The 22,902-nt window shown below is 36.8% G+C and overlaps 1 protein-coding gene across 3 annotated transcripts in view; it reads left to right on the forward strand.

Moving 5' to 3' along the window:
* dpp6b (dipeptidyl-peptidase 6b) overlaps window positions 1–22,902 on the forward strand; it is a 239,238-nt gene that overhangs the window by 204,106 nt on the left and 12,230 nt on the right. For all 3 annotated transcript variants that reach the window (XM_056473708.1, XM_056473725.1, XM_056473717.1), the window contains exons 11-17: window positions 381–507; window positions 7,520–7,558; window positions 7,645–7,752; window positions 10,453–10,544; window positions 10,691–10,738; window positions 11,156–11,268; window positions 19,848–19,901. In XM_056473708.1, coding sequence (XP_056329683.1) covers window positions 381–507; window positions 7,520–7,558; window positions 7,645–7,752; window positions 10,453–10,544; window positions 10,691–10,738; window positions 11,156–11,268; window positions 19,848–19,901 — 581 coding nt within the window. The remainder of the gene's footprint in view (window positions 1–380; window positions 508–7,519; window positions 7,559–7,644; window positions 7,753–10,452; window positions 10,545–10,690; window positions 10,739–11,155; window positions 11,269–19,847; window positions 19,902–22,902) is intronic.

A 22,902-nucleotide genomic window follows, 5' to 3' on the forward strand; every position in this document is an offset into this window, starting at 1 on the left:
CCCCCCCAAAAAAAAAAAAAACTGTTTAAGTTAATAATATCAGCTATTGTGTTAATGAAGACATCTGGCAAATAATACTAGAGTGTTTAAAAAACAAAACAAAAACTTTTAGCAATTGAAAGCAACTGGTAGAACATTTGACAGCCAATCCTTTTTATCTTTCTTTCTGACAGTATACACAACCGAGATTGTCAGCAAATTGTTCTCTTGTTTTCAAGCTGCATGTAATAGATCAAAAGTACTAAAAAAATAGTAATATTATGAAATAATGACATTTAAAATAGCTGTTTCCTATTTTTGATTTAAAGCTTAATCAGCATAATTAGAATTCATTTGACAGTGTTTGAAGTGAGTATTTTATTAAGTATTTTTTTTTACAGGAAAGATTATTACATCACCATGGTGAAGTGGGCAACAAGCACCAAACTAGCAGTAAACTGGCTGAACCGAGCACAAAACAGCTCAATACTGACCTTATGTGAGGCCACTACTGGCATTTGCACAAAGGTAATTTGCAATCAGACTTATTCATTATCACTATTTTACACATTTTACAATAATAGTGAAGTCATAAATAAGTCATAAACTACACTGCCAATCCAAAAATAAATAATAATAATAAATCACCATCTGGATTTAACTAAGTAAATATGTAAATATGTAATCCTCCCATTGGAAAATTTCTGCATGGATGATTATGTTTCAGTTGTTATATAGTTATTTAACCCTAACTGATGCAGAGAGTAGCTTTTCATTTATTAACTGTTTTTTGCGATAAAAATTACTGATTTTGTGGCAATTCCCAGACATTTGCAGACAATTTTGTGATAAAAATTATACATATATATATGTACAATGTTGTGGGTAACGCATTATAAGTAACGCGTTACGTAATAATATTACTTTTCCAAAGTGACGCGTAATATAACACATTATTTTTAAAAACAAGTAATTACATTATATTAAATGAAATAGTTACTTTTTATCTTGCTTAATTAGCTTTAAAAACACATTGGAGAATACATTGGAGAATAAAAATGACCTTAGTCAGGTTGAATCACACACTCAATAAGAGAGCGTGCTGCAAGGAAACAGTTGGTTTACACTCATCATCATCATCAGGTTTCTTTTTTTACAGCAGATGAGTCAAGTGTACTGTTCTAGTAACTGAATATCTAAGGATATGGGTTTATTTCGAGTCAGAGGGGGACGGTGGCCGGGAAGTGCAAAACAATATTACAAAGTGTGACTTTTACAAAGCTCGAGACAAATTTACATTTTGAAAAACATTTTTACATATCATAAGACACATTTACATAGGAAAAACAGTTTTACCGAAATAAATTTACATTTCAGAAAAAAATAACAAAGTCCCGAAACAAATTTACAATTACAGATTCCTTACGGAAAGGGAATGTACCACACACTGGAAGTGACGTAGTATGTACCACACACCGGAAAATATCAGCTCGTGTATGACTTTGGACACACAGGTTAACACGTCTACAACAATAAAAATCATGGTTTTATCAACTGCGATAAAACATCGTTTTGTAATTTAGAGCTATTCTGAGAAAATATCAGTGTGAGAGAGTGTAGAAACATGTAAATGCAAGTACATGGAAATAATCAAAGCATGACATATGTTGACTAATAAAGATATTGAAACCGGCCTATCCATGTAGACCTGGATAGCTCAGTTAGATAGGTCGGTTGATACCTTCTCTGAACCTTTTGACCTGGGTTCGAATCCTGTTGATGACATGGCAATTATAATTATTTATTTACATTAATTTTGGTTATATACTATTCTGCTACAGAAATATTAAAATCAAAAATGTTTACACTGACACCCAGTAATAAGAATCTTTATTTGGTATGGGCATGTTTTGTTGCTGTGAAAAAGTGACGAATCTGCAAACGTGAATAGTTTACATCACCAGTTAACATGGACACCAGTTAAACCATTCAGTTTACTGTTAAGAGTCCTCAAGCAGATGTTTATACCGTGTAGACTTGACACCATGTCCACGATTACAGTGTACGAGTGGCCCTCGTTAAAATATTGAACACATTGATGGAGTGATGCAGTATGTCTGGTGTTTCCGTCTAGTCTGCGTCCTTTTAAACTCCAAGGACCGACCACATGTAAAGCAAAACCGCGTTAAGCTGCTTATGTGTTTGCCACAAAACAGGAAAAACATCCCTCGACCGCAGTCCATGTTCGGTCACCATAAACTTTATTTACGCCATGTACCCACCTTCTCAGCACGAATTTACCACACTCACAAACACCAACAACAACACTTTTCCCCGCGTCACTCCCGGTGTACATTACACGTCACTTCCGGTATGTGGTACATTCCCTTTCCGTAAGGAATCTGTAATTGTAAATTTGTTTCGGGACTTGTAAAAGTGTTTTGCGTTTTGTTAATTTTTTTCTGAAATGTAAATTTGTTTCGTCCTTGGTAAAATAGTTTTTCCTATGTAAATGTGTCTTATGATAGGTTAAAATTTTTTTCAAATTGTATATTTGTCTCGAGCTTTGTAAAAGTGTTTCACACTTTGTAATATTGTTTTGCACTTCCCGGCCACCGTATGTTAGTACTTACTGAAGATGCAAACCATTTCACAACAACTTTCATTTAATTTAATGAACTGGTTCGACCAGTTCACTTAGAAGATCCGGTTAAAACAAACGAATCATTCACGAATCGCCTGTCATCACAACAGACAGTCAGAATGACAAGCCGGAGACTTACATTTTTGCAATGGATTGTTGTTATTTTGAACTCATTGAAGAAAAGAAGTGGATTGTTGTTAAGTGCAGATCATGTGTAAGTAAAACTCGACAACTGCAAGAAACACCACATCGGAGAAAAAAAAAAAAACTGAATGCAAAGCACTACACCTGCACCCCACCTCCAGCTAATCAACAAATGATTGACATCAGTTGTCCAGGTAAAACAATTAATTCGACTAAACGAAAAAAATGGTTATTGCTTTTATTGCTGAGGAGGTGCTGCTGTCTAGCGTTACTCTGGAAGCGACCATGTTTTGTAATATAGTACAATTTTTTCTCTTTTGGGAAATGATTTACACATTTGTTAAGACCACGTATAACAATTTATTAAATGTATAAAGCTCAAAGATTTATTTTGATTTGATGATGTTTTTAATCTTCTTACTTTTATTTTGTTATTAAAGAGCCCCTATTATACATGAGATAGGGTTATATTTAGGTTGTAAGGGTCTCCAACAACAGTCTAATATGCATGCCAGTTCAAAAACCACTTTCATGGTCTTATAATCTGCATTTATTTTTACCTAATTATCCCAGCGACTCCCATATGAATCGTTCAGTGATTCATTTGTTCCCAAACCCCTCCTCTGCGCGAAGCTAATCTGCGCTGATTGGACCGATGACAGCCTGCTGCAATTGGTCGACACTGATAGCCTTCAGCGTGAGACAGAGTGAAATGCTGCTAATCAACAATTTAGAAGTATTCACAGTGCACACACGCTTCATAGTGTTAGGCATTTATTTTGGCTGCTAGTGAGTGAATGTAAATACAGACGATGGACTTGAAAATACAGACGACTAACTATTTTATTGAGCAAAAACTCCAAGAACTGGCGAGGAGATCTCCTAGCCCGTCACAGTCTACCTGCTCTTTTCACACACACACACACATACACACACACGCGCACACACACGCACGCACGCACATACACACACACACACACACACACACATTACCCTCCTCCTCAGAGGACACAACACACACACGCATTACCCTCAGAGGACACAATATTAAAACATTCAAAAACAGAATACACTTTTGGCTTGAGGTCAGTGTGGTCACCGTTCGCCTAGAGCGCCAGTTCAGTTTGCTGGGTACAATTTAGACAACTCACATCAAACCTGAGCTGAACTATTTTGAAACTTGACCGTTGCACGTATGTAGGAACAGCTGACGATCCGTAAACAAAGCGTCACGCGTCACGTTTTCAACGTGGCTTTACACGCGATATGAGAATATAAAGAGTTACCCTGATACAGTACACACGGTTACAAGTAACAAAACACAACTAAATACATAATTTGCAAGCTAGAGTAAACGAGGCAACTATTTTAATCGCACGTACTTACACTTGTGAAATGGAGGAAGAAACTGATCCATGATGCACAGATCCATGTTCTGACAGTCTTTACTGATCCTTCCTTTAACAAATGGCCGATGGAGTCTTTTTTCTAAGCATGTAGTTTCCAGAAGCACTCAAACTGCTCAAGGCTGGGCTATAATGCGGAGCTTTCATCTTTGGGTAGACTGTCAGTAATATCCATCTGCACAGCATGACTTAATTCGACCAGTGTCTCTGTGTGTGTGTGTGTGTGTGTGTGCGTGCGTGCGTGCGTGCGTGCGTGCGTGTGTGCGTGCGTGTGTGTCTGTGTTAGTGGGCGTGGCCGCAGGTTTCAAATGTCCCGGGTTTGCGTGCGCAACGACTTGTTTCGTAGTCGTGTCATCACGAAACACCTAATGACTCGTTATCAAGACGACTCGTTTGAAGCACTATGAGTCGACTCTTTGATAGATGAATCAACAGTTTTAAACACTGTACACTTACAGATTTGAGCCTTAGACACTTCACTTAGAGCTGTGTTACACACTACATGGAAGGTCATTTTCAAAAACCCGTAATATGGGCTCTTTAAAACATTTTAAAGGTTTAAAATCTGTTTTTGTCGCAATAAATTATTTCATTTTAGTACTCTTAGGCTTTATTGCAGTCTTTATCTCAACGGACAGTGAATTTACTTAACTAATAACACAAAACATTCCAAAGTAGCAAACACATTACATGCTCTCATTAATCTGTATAATCTTTATATACAGTGTATGGCTCTGGGTTCAGAAAGTTCTCAAAATATAATTTTATCCTTCATTTTTTAAAGGAAAATAAACATGTAGCTTATATTGGTGGCTGTTAAATGCAGAGCTACTCGCTAAAAAAGGTGAAAAACACCTGCAAGTTCTGATAGAGATCAAACCTCAGCCAGGTAAGGAAAAGTAATGCAAAAGTAACGCAAAAGCTATATAACACATTACTTTCAATAAAAAATAATTAAGTAACATCTTATTTACAATATTGGCTATGCGGTGGCGCAGTAGGTATTGCTGTTGCCTCACAGCAAGAAGGTCGCTGGGTCAAGCCTCAGCTGGGTCAGTTGGCATTTCTGTGTGGACTTTGCATGTTCTCCCCTTCTGCAGGTGCTCTGGTTTTCCCCCAAAAGTCCAAAGACATGCGGTATAGGTGAATTGGGTTAGGTAAAATTGTCCGTAGTGTATGTGTGTGAATGAGAGTGTATGGATGTTTCCCAGAGATGGGTTGCGGCCGGAAGGGCATCCGCTGCGTAAAACATATGCTGGATAAGTTGGCGGTTCATTCCGCTGTGGTGACCCCTGATTAATAAAGGGACTAAGCCAAAAAGAAAACGAATGAATTTACCATATTAGGGAGCCTACTGTGTTAGGTGTGCAATCTGACGCAATGACATAAATCCTAAAAATAAAGCATCTTTATTTTGGTCTCTTGTCAAGACAGGATCTAAAAAAGTAGGGATTAAGCCAAAGGAAGTTTATAACTCTTATTTTTATCCTCGATCTTATACTTTCACTATCACTATCTTTCACTCCCTGGAGCATTAGACATCATGTATCTCACTCAGGACATGCGTTAGGGCTTCCCCTACTGTAATACACCTAAAACACGGATTGCTGTAATATTTGTCAATGGCAGGGAAGTGTTTTCGCGTGTTAACTGCAGGGAAAGAGTTAAACGAAATAATTTAGCATTTTGATGCACATTATAGTACCAGCCATACATGTAAAGCACAAATAGTGCCCTTCAATTCGGTCACATCCAGAGGCCGTCATCCGTGAACCAATCTCCATCTGTTTGTTCCATTGCTACATGTGTTAGATGTTTGCTTCAACTTTCTTTTGTGTCATATGCAACGTCTGTAAAGCCTCCTTTCCACTGCACATGACAATCGACAGACCGTAAGTCATTCATTTCCAATGGAGAGTAGTTCAGGAGCTGCGTGGAGTTCCGATCATCTTCGTATGCGGAAAATTCGGATCTGATTGAAGCTGCAGATCCGTTGAACTCTTGCGACTAGACCGTATGCGACCGGCCGACCAGATGTGATGTATTCCAGGGTTGTCCAAGCAGGTTCGTACACGTGAGATGAGTAATAGTAGTTTTTTTGTTATTTTTTTAATCAGAAAAAAATTCTATATTAAAAAAACATTTCTATTCATAAATGAGTAATAAAAATATAATATTTTTATGTTTTCTCTATATTCCCTCCAACAGTTTTAGCGGTCTATGAGTTTATAGAACACACGGAGAATCTTGCTTTTGCACTCCTTTATTTTGGACACTGCGAGAACAGCTTCTCTCCCATGGTGCACGACAAAACTGAAAATTCTGTCGAGTGGCACAAGGGGGCATATTCCGACAGTCGTGTCCGAATGTCGTGTGCAGTGGAAAGGCAGCTTAAGTCATGTCAAACTGAAATAAATATAATTTGATTATATGGTTTGGAATTTGATGTTTTATGATATTATTTACATTTTGCAATTATTTAGCGTTTAATTAAGAATTTTGCAGGATTGCAAAAAATTTCCGACTTTTTGTTGATTTTGCGTTGGATTCAGCGATGGTGGATCAAGCGATGATCAATAATGATCAAGTGAACACTCAAGTGAAATAAAAAAATAAAGATTCCACAGTAGAATTTATGGATATCTTTAATAGAGAAAATAAAAGCATTGTACTATGCAAATTGATTTACCTACTATGTCTAGGGGCTACCAAAGAAGTCTGTGGGGGCACTGTTGTGATCTGGGAATGCTGTAGTTGGTCTGGTCTAGTTTAAGCAACATTATGTGCCCAAAGAATGAGTTCAGTTGACAACCTATATATAATGAATTGAAATTAGTTTATTCCACCAATGGATTTTTTTTCCCCTGATGGCACGGGCATATTCCAAGATCAGGGAGCATCATTTTTACATATGGATTGGCTACCACAGAGTCCAAACCCGATTGAGAATCCTCAGGATGTGATGGAGAAGACTTTGCACAGCTGTCTGACTAGATCTTAGTGAAAAATGTATGCAACCCTGGACAGCATTAAATCTTGTGCAATTGAAATTATGCCATAGCAAATACATGCAATGTTCAAAGCTAAAAGCAAATTTTAGTGTGTAGCTTTTTTTTTGGACAAGCAGTGTATAAAATAACATGGGAATTACAATGACCTTTAATTTTCCAGAAAGGTCTGTATGGATGACAGTGCCTATTGTTGTGTTCAAATGTATTAAAAAGCATGTCATTTTAATGAAAGGAAAGATTAGTCATTGCTTTGTTTCACAGTATATGAAGGGTTTTGTCTCACACAATTGGAGACATGCTGAGAAAAAGACACTAATTTTGCAGTGTATTTTCAGAAACATGAAGATGAGAGTGACAGCTGGCTTCACAGACAGGTGAGTCACACATCATGGCATCTCAGACAAAAACAGCATGTGGGATTTTGTGTAAAAGCGCTGTTCACATGTGAATATCTCCGCAGAACGAACCCCCACTGTTCTCCAAAGATGGCTACAGGTTCTTCTTTACCCGAGCTGTTCCACAGGGAGGCAGAGGAAAGTTCTTCCACATATCCATGTCCACTTCCCAGGTAATTCATCACTGATGATGTACTACTGCTCACAGAGGTGTAGCAGCCTGTTTGTAGCTTCATGTTTCTGCCTGCTGGACAGACTAAAACTCTTCTTTCCCACCTAATGGTGGTGTGACAAATCCCACTCAATATCACAACATGTTTGTTCAGTTTAGCCTATGGGAAAACTGGTCCCCTGAATGAAAGTCTGTTTCCAACTGGTATTAACATGCATTTTCAGTGGTCTGATCACAAGTGAAGTCACATTACCATTTCAATCTGGTATTAACATGCATTCAAATGTGTGTCTTGTGACCACTTGTATTTAGTTTAGTTTAGTTTAGTTTAGTTTAGTTTAGTTTAGTTTAGTTTAGTTTAGTTTAGTTTAGTTTAAAGTTTGACAGGGCAGGGTATTACAGCACAATTCCCTGAAATGTGTCAAACACACACTGGAAACAATATTTGACTAATTAAAATACTAATATATAACATGATAAACAAATAAAATTAAAAACAATAATTAAAAAACATCAAACACTATAAATTATAAATGATTTATACAACAATTTTAGAGCACAAGGAATAAAGGTACAGAGACCCTTAAGGGACATGATGGTGGGGAAAAAATGGGTGGAAGAAAAAAAAACTGGTTAGGAGAAAAAAATGGGTGGGAGAAAAAAAACAGAGTGATAGAAAGATATTTTTTTAAGTTTTTGCGTTCCCTCGCAAAGATGTTTTGCGTTCCCTCGCAAAAATGATTTTCCACAAACACTTCCTGTTTACTTCATACCTGTAACATGTCAACCTTCCCGTTTTTACCGGGATCATGCCCAATACCTACAGCAAATGCAACTACTACCTTAATGATGAGCAGCAAATTAGTTTATTGATCTCTGCAACGCTCACTTGGACACCCGCTGAAGCTAAGCAGGGCTGCACTCAGCCAGTACCTGGATGGGAGACCACATGGGAACGCTAGGCTGCTGCCAGAAGTGCTGTTAGTGAGATTAGATGGGGCACTCAACCTGTGGTCAATGTAGGTCCTAATGCCCCAATATAATGAAGGGGACTCTATACCGCTCAGTGAGCGATGTCTTTCGAATGAGATCCCGACTCTCTGTGGTCGCTAAAAATCCCAGCATGTCCTTCGAAAAAGAGCAGGTGTTTAACAATATGGTAATATGGCTGCTGTCACATCCTCCAGTGTGCACATTTGAGTGTGCAGAAAATCGCTAAATAAATGTAAGGGATTATTATTATTATTATTATTATTATTATTATTATTATTATTATTATTATTATTATTATTAATAATAATAATATACAGCATTAAGGGCATATAATATGAACTACAAGACAGATTTTTGGTACATTTCACAGCGAAATACTTTTTCCATGTTTGGTAATAGTTGCTACATTAGTGGCACCACTTTCCCATTTTAGGATATAATATAATAAAATATAATAATATATGAGGATGATGATGAAGCCTTTATTTGTCACATACACTTTTACATGTAGTGAATTTAGACCCTCTCGATCATACACAAACATCATTTCAAGGGAAGACAGGTCAGACGAGAGGTAGCTTTTAGAAAAAGGAAATAAGATACATTTGGGAAGAGGGAGGCAAAAGCATGCCCCTCTCAGACTATCCTTGCAGTAAAGCAGTGTGAGATCGGGGGAAAAACTCCCATCAACCAGTACTTAAACTCATAGACAAAGACATAAACGTCACAACAGGGGATGTGGATATAGTCCCATGAAGGTGACAGCCATCTGGTCCTGCAGCCAGGGGGTGCTGGTCACAGAACCGTCTACCCACATCAGTGGGTGAAAGCACACAAAGGCGTGAGATGCAGGGTTAGGTAGTGGTTGGCTATCTGTAGCTATGGACATGTGTGTGTATGTGCCTGTAGAGTCTCAACAGGTGTCCTTGGAACAGGAATTCAGAGCGTCTCGTAATCTTGTTCTCCGGGGGAAATTGTTTGTCTCTAGCTGAGGCCATCTGGCAGGAGAGTCACAGGGAAGCCAAAAGAGAAGAAAGTTTTTTTTCAAATTTGGGTCAATGTCTGCCAATTTCGCAGATATCTAATGTCCATCACTAGTCTCCAGGTCTGTCCAAATCTTGTTGCAAAGCTGCTAGTTTCACCCTGATGTTTTCCAATTTGCAGTCTAAAACCACAGTCTGATTTGTAACAACTCCATTTCAATCCAGCTTGGTGGGGTTTTCAACCGCACTGCCTTCTTTTATTATCATATGAATATAATTAAAATTATTATAAATATTAATATAATAAAAACTGTTATTTCTGTTGATTTGACCCATTTTACAGTGAATTTTTATAGATAAACCACCACAATTTTAGATAGTAGTAAGGTTTTACAGAAAACTACTAGCCTAACGTATGTACACATTATTAAAGACAATTGAGCAATCAATAATAAAACAAATAAACAAGAACAAATAAACAAATTACAACCCAAACACAGTGCTTTATATTCTTCAGGTAAGTCTAACAATGAGTAACACTAACAGACAGCAGCAGCTATGTAGAATGTGTATTTTTGAATTGTGTATAATTGATTCTATTGCTTTCTTGTTTGATATTGAGGCCAGCGGGAATCAATCTTTATTGTACAAAGCATAATGAAATCAAAGGTGACTTGATTTGTCTCGCAAGAAGTACAGTATCTTCCTGTTGCCGTCTCTTTCAGCCCAACAGCAGCACAGACACGCTTCAGTCTCTGACGTCAGGAGATTGGGACGTGACACAGATTTTAGCCTACAATGAGGACACCAGAATTGTGTAAGTATGTGTGATCCGCAACATACATAATGCTCAGATTCTGGTTTCTGTTCACATTGTCATTAAATGTGTCAAAAGGAAAAAGCCTTTATTGTCGTTGGTAATGTAACACGAACAGATATTTATGACAACAATGTATTTTACAGATACTTTTTGAGCACAGAAGACGGTGCAAGTCGGCGTCAGCTTTACAGGTATGACAAATGACATGATAAATCACCCGCTTTGAATAGGCCAGAAGGGGCCTTCTGCACCTACTAGTAGGCTCAGAAGGCTGTAATCATTTATCTGCATGGTTAAGCTCTACTAATAGAGAAGAATCCAGATCCAAATCTGTTTTTACATTACTGTGACGAATGGGGTAGGGGTAGATGTTAATAAAATACAATTAATGGGAAATTTAATAAATAATATAAATAAATCTTCTTAACTTCCGGTCGTAGCAGAATGTGGATGGATGATAACAGCCTTCTGAGCCCCTACTGGCCCATATCTATCAGCTGATAACCCCTTATAATGGCAATTTAATCGAGTAATAACTTTCAAATTGGCTCTGATGAATGGTGAAGTATTCGAAAACACTGCACTGATGATATGTGTGTGTGTTTTAGTGCTAACACCACAGGATCCTTCAACCGCCGCTGCCTTTCCTGTAATTTTCGTTGTGGCTACGTCAGTGGATCATTCAGTCCAGACGCAAACTACTTCTTCCTCAACTGCAAAGGTTTTATGCCTTATTTTGTTGAAATATTGTGTCTTATGGTTAGAAAGTGGTACAGTGTCAACAGTCTTAGATGTCTTTTCATGGTTTTGGAATAATGTTAACATGTTAAAGCATTGTAAGGAAGGAACAACCAAATAAGTTATGAAAAGAATCACATTACATTAAGCGATTTCAAGTAAAAATGTATTTAAAATTTTGACAAAAACAAAAATAAACAGGACTTAATGGAGTGAATGAGGGCAGGAATTACTAATCCGTGAAGCACTAAGTGTAACAATCAAATAAACAATTATACTTCAATGTAAAATTGCTAATTTGAAGATTTAGAGGAGACATTGGTAGACTGCTACACCATCACACATTTGCTTGTATATTTATTTGCAGATTCATTTAACCCTAATATCATGTTCACATCCCGCCCCTTACTTTAGTGTTCCCAGTCCAAAATTATATTTTAACTGCTCTTGAATTAGCACAAAAAAAAATTAAAATTCGCCACCAAATTTTTGTTTAACATTCTTTAGCTGTGAAGAATGTCTCAAAGTGCATTCATAGAATTAGACATAAAATAACAGTGAATATGCAAATAGGCACTGAACACGTATTACAAAATGAACAATAGATGGCAGAAATCAAAATACTTTGTTTCATTACCAATAGCCAGCTCGCTAAAATAACTACCACAGGGTCTGATCTAAGAAATCGACATTTTAATCCACCTATGCTATGGGGATGTTTTCTGTCTTATGGATGAATATAGTCTGGATACCTATTCATTTTCTATGGCAGTCACATGTATAACAAGGTTGATTAAAACACTCAAAATTCAACGAAAGAGATGATCATCACTTTTATATGTTCAAGTGCATGACCCAAACATGACATCATTGTGGCTCTGAGCACACCATTTACACAGTCTAACATTTATACATTATTTTTATAGATGCCATAGAATGAAAATATGTTTATACTTATGCATAGCTGAATAATAAGTTCAGTTACATGGAAATGGATAACCATAAGCCTCAACACCATTGTTTCCTTGTTCTCATGTAGATCATGCCAGTGTAAAATCGTAGGGAAAATCCAATCAGAACAAAACGCAGACTGTGTTTTTTACATTACTCGATAGATTATTAATATGCATGCAACAGGCTGTGTTTGATTGGCCACAATGTTTCCTTGTGAGATTAAAACAATTATATTTTTTCCTTTTATTTTTAAGTTCATCTAAGCTTATTAAACATACTATGTATGTCTTATTTTGAAAACGGGAGAGGCAGGAAGAGTAAAAGTATCGTTTTGTGAAACAGGCAGCCACGTGTCTCATCTGTTTACAGCTCGTCAGAAAGCTAATTGCAGGATATATGGATTACAAATTTATTTAGCGCCACCCTGAAGAGATGTAAGGTCTGTTAAAATGTATCTTTTGTTATTTTAATGTGAGTATTGTTTAATTTGCTAAGGCAACAAACACACTGAGTATAAGTGTTCAATGCACAATTATTCATCATGTCATATCATGTGATCTTTTTTTGAGTTAAAGAACAGCAGTAAAACTCATAAATAATATAATTATAAAACTCATCTGTTCATGCAGAGGTTGATATTAACATGATCCTAACACAAACCTCTTCTCCACGTTTCATCAGATATTGTTTCTTATTTGACAAGGTATCTACTTGGCAAAATACTAACAATACAAGGCAAAATACCAACAATAGCAGAAACAGCACAACAATAAAAAAGATGCAATAAAACAATAAGAATATGAACTTATAGAAGAACTGAAGACTGCAGGCCGGAGAGTCAAGAGTCACCAGGTCACAAATGTAACCAAGTGCTAGCCCATGCACTGCTTTAAAGGTTAAAATCAATCCATGACTAGGGCCAGACGGACGTTTCTGCGGATGTTTTTTTGCTATTTCTGCTGAGAATTTTGGTAAAAAATCTGCGGATTTGTACAAAATTATTTTAGGAGTATCATAACTAAAACCTTAATATGTGAAATAAAAAATAATATCTTTTTAACTTTTATATAATGTTTAAAATGCAAATCCAATTAGATTCACTTTATTTGGTAAACAAAGCAAGTCTCTCATATAATATATCTACTATATATCTACTAAAAGACAGAAAACTTTACACACTGCATTGTACATAAATCAGATGAACATTTTCATATTAGTCAATAATGTTACTTAATGTAATTAATATAATTAATTTAAAAACTTTATAATATAGATTTACAAACATTTACTCAAGTAAATAACCAGAATTAACGATGGGCTAAAAATCTGAGGAAATCTGCGGAATTCTGCCGAATTCTGCACGCACAGATTCCGTGTGGGCCTATCCAAGACTTAATAGGAAGCCAGTATAGTTGTTGAAGTAAAGGAGTAATATGGTGGCATGAGGATGAGTGTGTCAGAACCAGTGCAGTGGAATTTTAAATATGCTGTAATCTTCTGAGATAACTTGTAGGTAAACCCCCCAAAAAGTGAATTGCAAAAATTATGATGTGGTAAAGGCATGGATAAGCCTCTCCGCATCAGGTCGTGAGAGAAATTGTCTAATCCGTGCAATATTGCGAAGATGAAAAAAGGCAGTTTTTGTTAAGTGTTTTAAGTGGTTTTTGTTTACTGCACTGACAAATGTGCTGGCATGATGCCAAACTACATCTGAAGCTGTATCTCTGCCATAGTTAAAGAGAATTACACAAAATTTTAGATCTGTCATTGACGCCTCACACTGACCACACCATAAAAATTTTGTGACAACGTCACCTACTGTATGGGTCAAGAATTATAAGACATTTATTAGCCATTATTAATGAAACTTACAAATAGGGTATATGCCGAAGCATGTTAATAGGACTTTGAATTTGCCAGTAACCTGGGTTAAGCGCTTCCGGTCAACTGTATGCCAATGGAAAAATAATGCGCATTTAAGGTCAGTTTTCTTTAAAAATCAGCAATCTCCACTGGCTGAGTGATATCTGATATAAAGTGGGTCGGAGATTGTACAAGAAGCACTGCATTAAATTACATTTCCTCCACCATGTCTTTATAATATGAGCATTTATTTTTACCCCATTATATTCAATGGAGCTTCTGCGCTAGCCTGACGTACATGCTGACGGGCGCGTGCGAGTAAACAGTTTTTTGTCTCGTTTTATGTTTGAACAAGTAAATGAATGAAAAGATTTATTTAACTGAATGTATTTTAATTACATTACAACATCGATGCTGTAAAAGGAACCGTATAAAATGGAAAAAAATTCACAATAACAGGTCACTGGAAGTTTATCAGTATGGGAAAAACACTACCTCGGCATATACTCTATTTGGTAATAACTTTTGACTGCATATGCTTATTTTGATGAAATTGATCTCATACTATTCCTTGGGTCATGCCGACAACACAGATGCTAATTATGCCATAATCTGCCAAGCTCCCTGTTTGCTGTTTTGATTTTGTTCAAACCATTCTTTTTTTAACTCCTCCTAGACCGTTGGTCCAATCTTCAAATTTGACCCTGATCATCTTCAGAGCAAATAAACAAAAAGTTGTGGCATTCATGTTGATAGACAAAATTGTTGTCATTTAGCATATGCGCTAACTTGATGTAATGCTGCCAGATGACATTACAGGCTGAATCACTGCACTGACTTTGATCAAACTACGTCAGTTTGAGCCACCTGCTGGGTAAAATTGACAAACAATTAAATTCTATCAATGGAAATCATACAAAATTTACCAAATGAATTTTGAAAAGTTTTGTATATTGTCATGAGACTGGTCTGCAGATTCCTTGGATCATACAGAGAACATGTATAATTTATTCCCTAATCGACACAACTTCCTGTCCACCATCTTGAATTAGTTTGAAAATCTGTTGTTTTGAACTCTTCATAGATTGTTAGCCCAATTTCTACCAAAATTGGCTCAGACCATGCTTCCAAAAAAATATAGAATTTTACCGTTGCTCTGTAGCTTGTTGCCGTGCTTGTTTATGATGTGGCCGCTGGGCTGCCTGGCCTTGATAATTGCTGCTTGCAGCTATACTACTACTATTATGGCAAATGTCCGTCCCAAAAGGGTCTTGATTGTCACATTTCAGAACTTTCACTGAACATCAACATTTTACCATACTGAAAGGGAACCTATACCATCACAACAACAGGCCAGCATTAAGTATGAATAGATTAGAAAAAAATTCATTCATTATCCTTTGGCTTAGTCTCTATTTCAGAGGTCGCCACAGTGGAATGAACCGGCAACTATTCCAGCATATATTTTACGCAGCATATGCTCTTTCAGCTGCAACTCAGTGATGCAAAACACCCATAAACACTCATTCACACACACACTCATACACTATGGACAATTTAGTTTATTCACTTCACCTATAGCACATGTCTTTGGAGTGTGGGGGAAACCGGAGCACCCGGAGGAAACCCACGCCAACAGGCGGAGAACGTGCAAATTCCACACAGAAATGCCAACTGGTTCAGCCGGGACTCAAACTTGAGACCTTCTTGCTTTGAGGAAACAGTGCTAACCACTGAGACAGATTAGAAAAACAATATTTTAGGATTTTGATATTTAGATTTGCTTTTTCTTTAGTTGACTAGTTTTTCTTTGGGAGAACACACATTGCTGAGTGTTTGGCTCTGTGACTTTCTTGCCGATCTAAGTGAGTTAGTCATGACATCATTTCCCTGCTGTGTGTTTTATCAATAATAAAGCATGGTTGCTATGGTCACTTATCTATTTAGCAGGATCTGGTGAGCACAAGGAAAGGTCAGTGTTTGTGTTATTCATTTAGATGAAGTCGGAATATCAGCGTGCCGCATCACCCAGACCCCAGGGAATAAACATCAGTTCTTGTAAAATAATGTTGAAGTTGAAAGCGTCCCACCTGTTGTGTGGATGAAATCAAGCAATGACGGTAAAGGTCAGTTTGGTCACTGTATAAATTATTCGTTGCTTAGTAATCTAGGGCCACATTCTTAAATTCAAAACAGCAAGTCAGTGTAGGTGGTGTGCTTTTGTCAAGGGTGTAAGAGGGATTGAGTGCCTTGAAAAGTTATTTAAAGACTTAAAAAGAGAGCTACTTTAATCAGCCAGTTTTAACAGTCAGACTTAATGCTGAAAACAACAAATAAGGGGTCAAGCACACCGATAAAATAAAGAGCAAGCATGGCTGCAATCAACCAACATTATAAAGGCAAGCTCTTATTTTTTATTCAAAAATCTCTCACTTTTTGTCAAGATGATATGGTTTGTTTGTTTGTTAATGAAACTGCAAAATGGTGAAAAGGGTTTTTTAGATGGGCGGTTCATTCCGCTGTGGTGACACCTGAAGAATAAAGGGACTAAGCCGATTGAAAATTAACGACTGAGGTTATAAGATGGAAAATGACATAATAGGGTGTACTCGAAACATTGAGGCAAGGATTTGAAGGAAAAAATGTTCTTACTTGCTCTGACAGTTCAAATAATATTTGCATAAATATGTGCAAACTTGGACCGGTGAAGGGACTAGAGCAGGGATGTCAAACTCAATTCCTGGTGGGCCGCAGCCCTGCAGAGTTGAGTTCCAGTTCTGCTTCAAAACTCTTAAGTCGTGCGGCACTGCGAAAAGAGGCGGGATTAAACATGATTAGACATTAAAAAAAGCCAGCGATTGCTCCATGTTTTACATTTCTGTCCAGAGAGGTCCTGTTTTGATCCTCGATGGTCTCACGCAGTCAAGCGATGCGATTTCGCAGGTCAGAGTTCACCAAGCTTAAACTTTGCACCGCAGCAACATGCGAAACTGGATGCATGACCTTGCGTTTCCGGTCTGACGCATTCGTGTGCGTATGAATGGAAGTCTATGGGAGGAAAAGCCCAGTGTGACCGCAGCTTTACCTGTAGGTTTCAAACAAGCCTGAAGCACTTAGTTTGATCAGGTGTGTTTAATTAGGGTTGACATTAAAATGAGCAGAGCTGCGGCTCTCCAGGAACTGAGTTTGACACCTGTGGACTAGAGGAACTGGTATAAACCCCAAAATCCGCTCATGAAAAGATGCATTAAATTAATTTTCAATTATCTGTTCTTTTATTTATTTATTTATTAAGGGATCCTAAAAAAAGGATCATGATATATAACACAAATTATTCAAACACAATTTTTTTTTTGTTTCTTTGATTGTTTTTTTGAGCAGCAAAGCATAAGAGATTGATTTTGCGATAGACCAGGTTACACAGAAGACTGGAGGAAGGATACTGAAAAAGTTTAATCACTGCACTTACAGTTAAATGTATACTTGTTGTCATGGCTGGTTGTAAGAAAGTGGACCCAGTTGCAGCAATGAACGTATAGTCAATAAAGAGGTTTATTGACAGAATTAGGCACAAGTAGATGGACAAGGTCCAAACAGTAAGGCAAGTTTATTTAAATAGCACATATTATTCACGGTGGCAATTCAAAGTGCTTTACATAAAAAGGGATAAAAGAGACAAGTATAAATTAAATAAAATAATTTTCCATGTTTAGCTAGTCAAACGTAGTAATAGGTATTGATCCCAGCTAGACGCCAGAGACTTTAACCACCCCTTGCAATACGGGCAACCACACAGGGAAGCCAGTTTTTAGAGACAAGATGGCACCAAAATGAACAGCCAGCCAGGAGTAGGAGCAACAGTGGTCAAAACCAGAGCTAGATACTGGAGCAAGCCATGTAAACTCCACACTGGCAGACCAGGGAGGTCGTGACATGGGATAGGACTGGAAAAATATAAGACACAAGACAGGACAGCAAAAATATACAATAAAATAAGAAAACTAACTAAAATCTAAAAGAAAACAAAAAAAAAAAAAAATCAAATGTAAATCCTAGTAGAAGAGAACTAGACTGACACAGCTATCCAAACAAGTACTGGACAAACAGGGAAACATTAAACACTGACCGAACAGACAAGACTGTCAGGTCAGGACCATGCCATTATATAATATTTACAGTGCAATAACATTTAAAGTATTACAGTTATTAAATTAAGCAAAGAGACCTTCATTCACAAAAATACAATTGTGCTGTAAGTATTTAGATGGCTATATTCTTAGCGTTTTGGCTAACATTATGAATATGCAATGAGTACGAAAAGTATTTAGACCCCCTTAAATTTTCCACTCTTTGTTATATTGCAGCCATTTACTAAAATTATTTAAATAATTTTTTTTCTCAATGTACGTACACACAGCACCCCATATTGACAGAAACTCAGAATTGTTGACATTTTTGCAGATTTATTAAAAAAGAAAAACTGAAATATCACATGGTCCTATTCAGACCCTTTGCTCAGTATTTAGTAGAAGCACTCTTTTGATCTAATACAGACATGAGTCTTTTTGGGAAAGATGCAACAAGTTTTTCACACCTGGATTTGAGGATCCTCTGTCATTCCTCCTTGCATATCCAGAGATGTCAGGGTTCTGGCTGGACTATTCTTGAACAGTCACAGAGCTGTTGTGAAGCCACTCCTTCGTTATTTTAGCTGTGTGCTTAGGGTCATTGTCTTGTTGGAAGGTAAACATTTGGTCCAGTCTGAGGTCCTGAGCACCCTGGAGAAGGTTTTCTTCCAGGATATCCCTGTACTTGCCGTATTCATTTTTCCCTCGATTGCAACCAGCTGTCCTGTCCATGCAGCTGAAAAACATCCCCACAGCATGATGCAGCCACCACCATGCATGATCTTAGGTTCTTCTTTACCCCTCTCACCAAGACTCTTCTCCCCCTGATAGCTCATTTTGCTCTTGGAAGGGTTCTGGTCATCCCAAACAACTTCCATTTAAGGATTATGGAGGCCACTGTGTTCTTAGGAACCTTAAGTGCTGCAGATTTTTTTTAACCTCGGCCAGATCTGTGCCTTGCCACAATTCTCTCTCTGAGCTCTTCAGGCAGTTCCTTTGAACTCATGATTCTCATTTGTTGTGACATGCATTGCGATCTGTAAGGTCTTATATAGACAGGTGTGTGGCTTTCCTAATCAAGTCCAATGAGTGTAATCAAACACAGCTGGACTCAAATGAAGGTGTAGAACCATCTGAAGGATGATCAGAAGAAATGGACAGCACCTGAGTTAAATATATGAATGCCACAGCAAAGGGTCTGAATAATTAGGACCATGTGATATTTCAGTTTTTCTGCAAAAATGTCAACAATCCTGTGTTTTTCTTTCAATGAACAAAAGCACATTACCTGAGGCGTGGGTGTGTATTTGGCTTTGGGAAATGATGCTTGAAGCAAACGGCCAAAAACAACCCAATTAGAAAGGAAATCATCTGAAATAAATAGGACAGGCTGCTTAATGCTATTTAGAGATAGATTTATAGAATAGTTATTAGAAGAAATAGAATATTTCACATTCGTATCTCCCAAGATCTACAGTAGTACAGAAAACAAGATGTAATATACAGTACAGTAATGCTGAAATACAGAAGCTTTTTCCTACTGTGCTTTTTCTAAAGTTGGATGACCTGAATATCTGTCATAAAGTGATTTAATTTAAACGTGTGTTTCTCTGTCCAGGTCCCGGTGTGCCTCACTCAGCCGTGTACAGCACCAGATACGGACAGTATGAGAGTGAGTCCTCCGTTTCTTACCACACTATCAGCAGGTACAGACACTCCATCAGATTCTCTTTATCAGCTCTGGACCCAAGAGCTTTAGTGGAGAGGTATTCCTCGCCCAAAGAACATGATAGAAGACATAGATATGGGCTTTATCAACACTGCTGGAAGGTAGAATTGTGCTACAAGATAAATGTGAGAGATAAACATCTATTGAAATTATCAGATGAAGTGTTTTAACACCACATCCTCTGATTTTTTAAAAAAAAAAATTTTTGTGAAATCCACAGCATTCTGTATAGTTTTTATGCAGAAAAGCAAGTTGCTCTCTGTATGTTTCCATTTTGCATTCATACTGTTTGTCATTGCTAAATTGAAATACTCCTGATCACAAAGATCCCATCCACCAAATCAAAAAAGTTGTTAAAAGTGAACAAAGTTAGATTTTGAGTCATAGGTGGTTTGCTGGTGTCTACAGCACAGTAGCAACGTGTTTTTAGCCATTAGACAGTTAATTTACTCACCCAATATGTAGGTGATTTTTTAAATTAATTTTTGATTACACTTTACAATTAGGTTACGTTACTTTGTTAGTTCATGTATTTTCTCATACAGAATGTATTAGTCAACATTCAACATTTACTAATGCATTAAAATCTAAATTCATGCTTGTTAACATTAGCTAATGCACCGCATGTTAACATGAACTAACAATGAACAATTTATTACCATTAACTAATGTAAAAAAGATGAAAAATAATGTTGTAATCCACCGGTCCTATTGCACCCAACCCGGTTTGAGCTGGGATTGAATCTGTGATTCTTTGCTTGGGAGTCGATTGCCCTAACGAGGAGGCTAAAGACCATGGCGTCTGCCTCTAGAGCAACTTTTGAGGTCAGAGGAATGAGGTTTACCTGCATAGCACTTTGCTAGCTGGCCTCCATTACACTCACCCCCCTAAACCTCACTCTCATCCCGGACGAGCTCCCACATGCAACCCACCGGTCCTACTGCACCTAACCTGGTCTGAACTGGGATCGAACTGGCGATTCTTTGCATGGGAGTTGGTTGCTCTAACGATAATAAAGACCATGGCTCTTAGGTCTGTTGTTAGAGCAACTTTTGACATCAGAGAAGTGATGTTTACCTGCATATCACTTTGCTAGCTGGTTTCCGTTACACTGTAATAAATGTTTTGACCAGTTAGTAAATATAATAAACAACATTTACTCCTACACCCTTATTGTAAAGTGTTACAAACTTTATTTTAGCTGCAAATGGTCTTTCAGGAGATTTCCGTAAATTCAATCAATTATTAACTTATTTAAATATTGACCACATGTAAAGGACTATTTATTTTTTACATTTTAAATATATACTCAAAAATGTACTCATTCATTAAATGTGATTATATTCCTGACTTTATTTAGAACTTCAGGGCAAATGTAGAAATATAACACAAGAAATATATTCACAAAAAATTTACATTTTTCAAAATCGAATGATTACAGGTGTAGAATAAAGCAAAATAAATAGTTTATCTCTAAATAAAAGCAAAATGTAAACAACTTTAACTTTCTCACAGTTCTGTTTTTCATACACAAAAAAAGGCATGTGCTGTTTGTTCAAATTACTTATTTAAAATGAGCTAAAACAACACAATTCTTGATTTTTTTTGGTACAAATTATTGTTTTAATTCACTTAAATTAATGTAAAAACTGATGTTCGTGTTGTAAACAAAAATCAATTGTGTGGAACCCAGCATTTTTACAGTGCATGTTTCTGTCTGTATGCCTGTAATGTATTTCGTATTGCCCTCAAATAAGTTACCGTTTAGAAGATACACTCATCGGCCACTTTATTAGGTACTCCTTACTGACTTAATCCTTTGTGGCATAGATTCTACAAGGTAGTGGATATATTCCTCTGCTGGTCACTGCGTATTTTCTCTTTTTCGGACCATTCTTTGTAAACCCTAGAGATGGTTGTGTGTAAAAATCCCAAAAGATCAGCATGTTCTGCAATACTCAGACCAGCCCTTCTGGCACCATCAACCATGCCATGTTCAAAGTCACTTAAATCACTTTTCTTCCCCATTCTGATGCTCTGTTTGCCTAAATGCATTGAGTTGCTGCCATGTGATCGGCTAATTAGAAATTTGTGTGTACCTAATAAAGTGGCCGGTGAGTGTAAATTACCATTAACAATGTATTTTGTGATAGCATGAAATAAAGAATAGAGCACAATATGAAATGATTGACTTTTTATGTTGTCTTTCTGATATATATCATCATATTTCATAGCCATTCATACATAAACAAACATACATATAGCAAACAGACAGCAATAATATACAATATATATGCGGAAAGTACAGGACAATATATATATATATATATATATATATATATATATATATATATATATATATATATATATATATATATATATATATATATATTGCAAGATAAAGATTGCTGCTCAAAAAATAAATAAATGAATAAACCAGAACAAATTGAATACCTGTGGCTCCTGATGATACACTTAGGTCTTATTAAGCAAAACAACCTGTCTGTGAAACAGAGCATCATGTTGTAGCATAAGGACATCTAATAAATTATATTATCTGACAAGATGCTTGTCCTCCAGCAATGTGTTGCTTACAACTGTCTGTGGATTAAGGTGATAATGTTGTAAATAATATTCTGTTTTTTTGTGCAAGGACAATTATTTCCCTTTATAAGTTATTTGTTAATACATTTTTAGATTTTTTGCATTTTAAAGTGGCAGTAGCCATGGACTTATATTTTATGAATCATCAAGCACAATGCTTTCAGCTAAAAATCATATTGAATAGTTCTCTTGAAGTAAAAAGTCACCTATTGAACATTTTGGATATCCTGAGAGAGAGTATTGTCAGAGTTGTCAGCTGAGTTTTTAGTCATTTATTCATTTTCATTTGGCTTAGTGCCATTTTTCATCCGGGGTCGCCACAGCAGAACAAACCGCCAA

Source organism: Danio aesculapii, chromosome 2, assembly GCF_903798145.1.
Source record: "Danio aesculapii chromosome 2, fDanAes4.1, whole genome shotgun sequence".
NCBI classification, from domain to species: domain Eukaryota; kingdom Metazoa; phylum Chordata; class Actinopteri; order Cypriniformes; family Danionidae; genus Danio; species Danio aesculapii.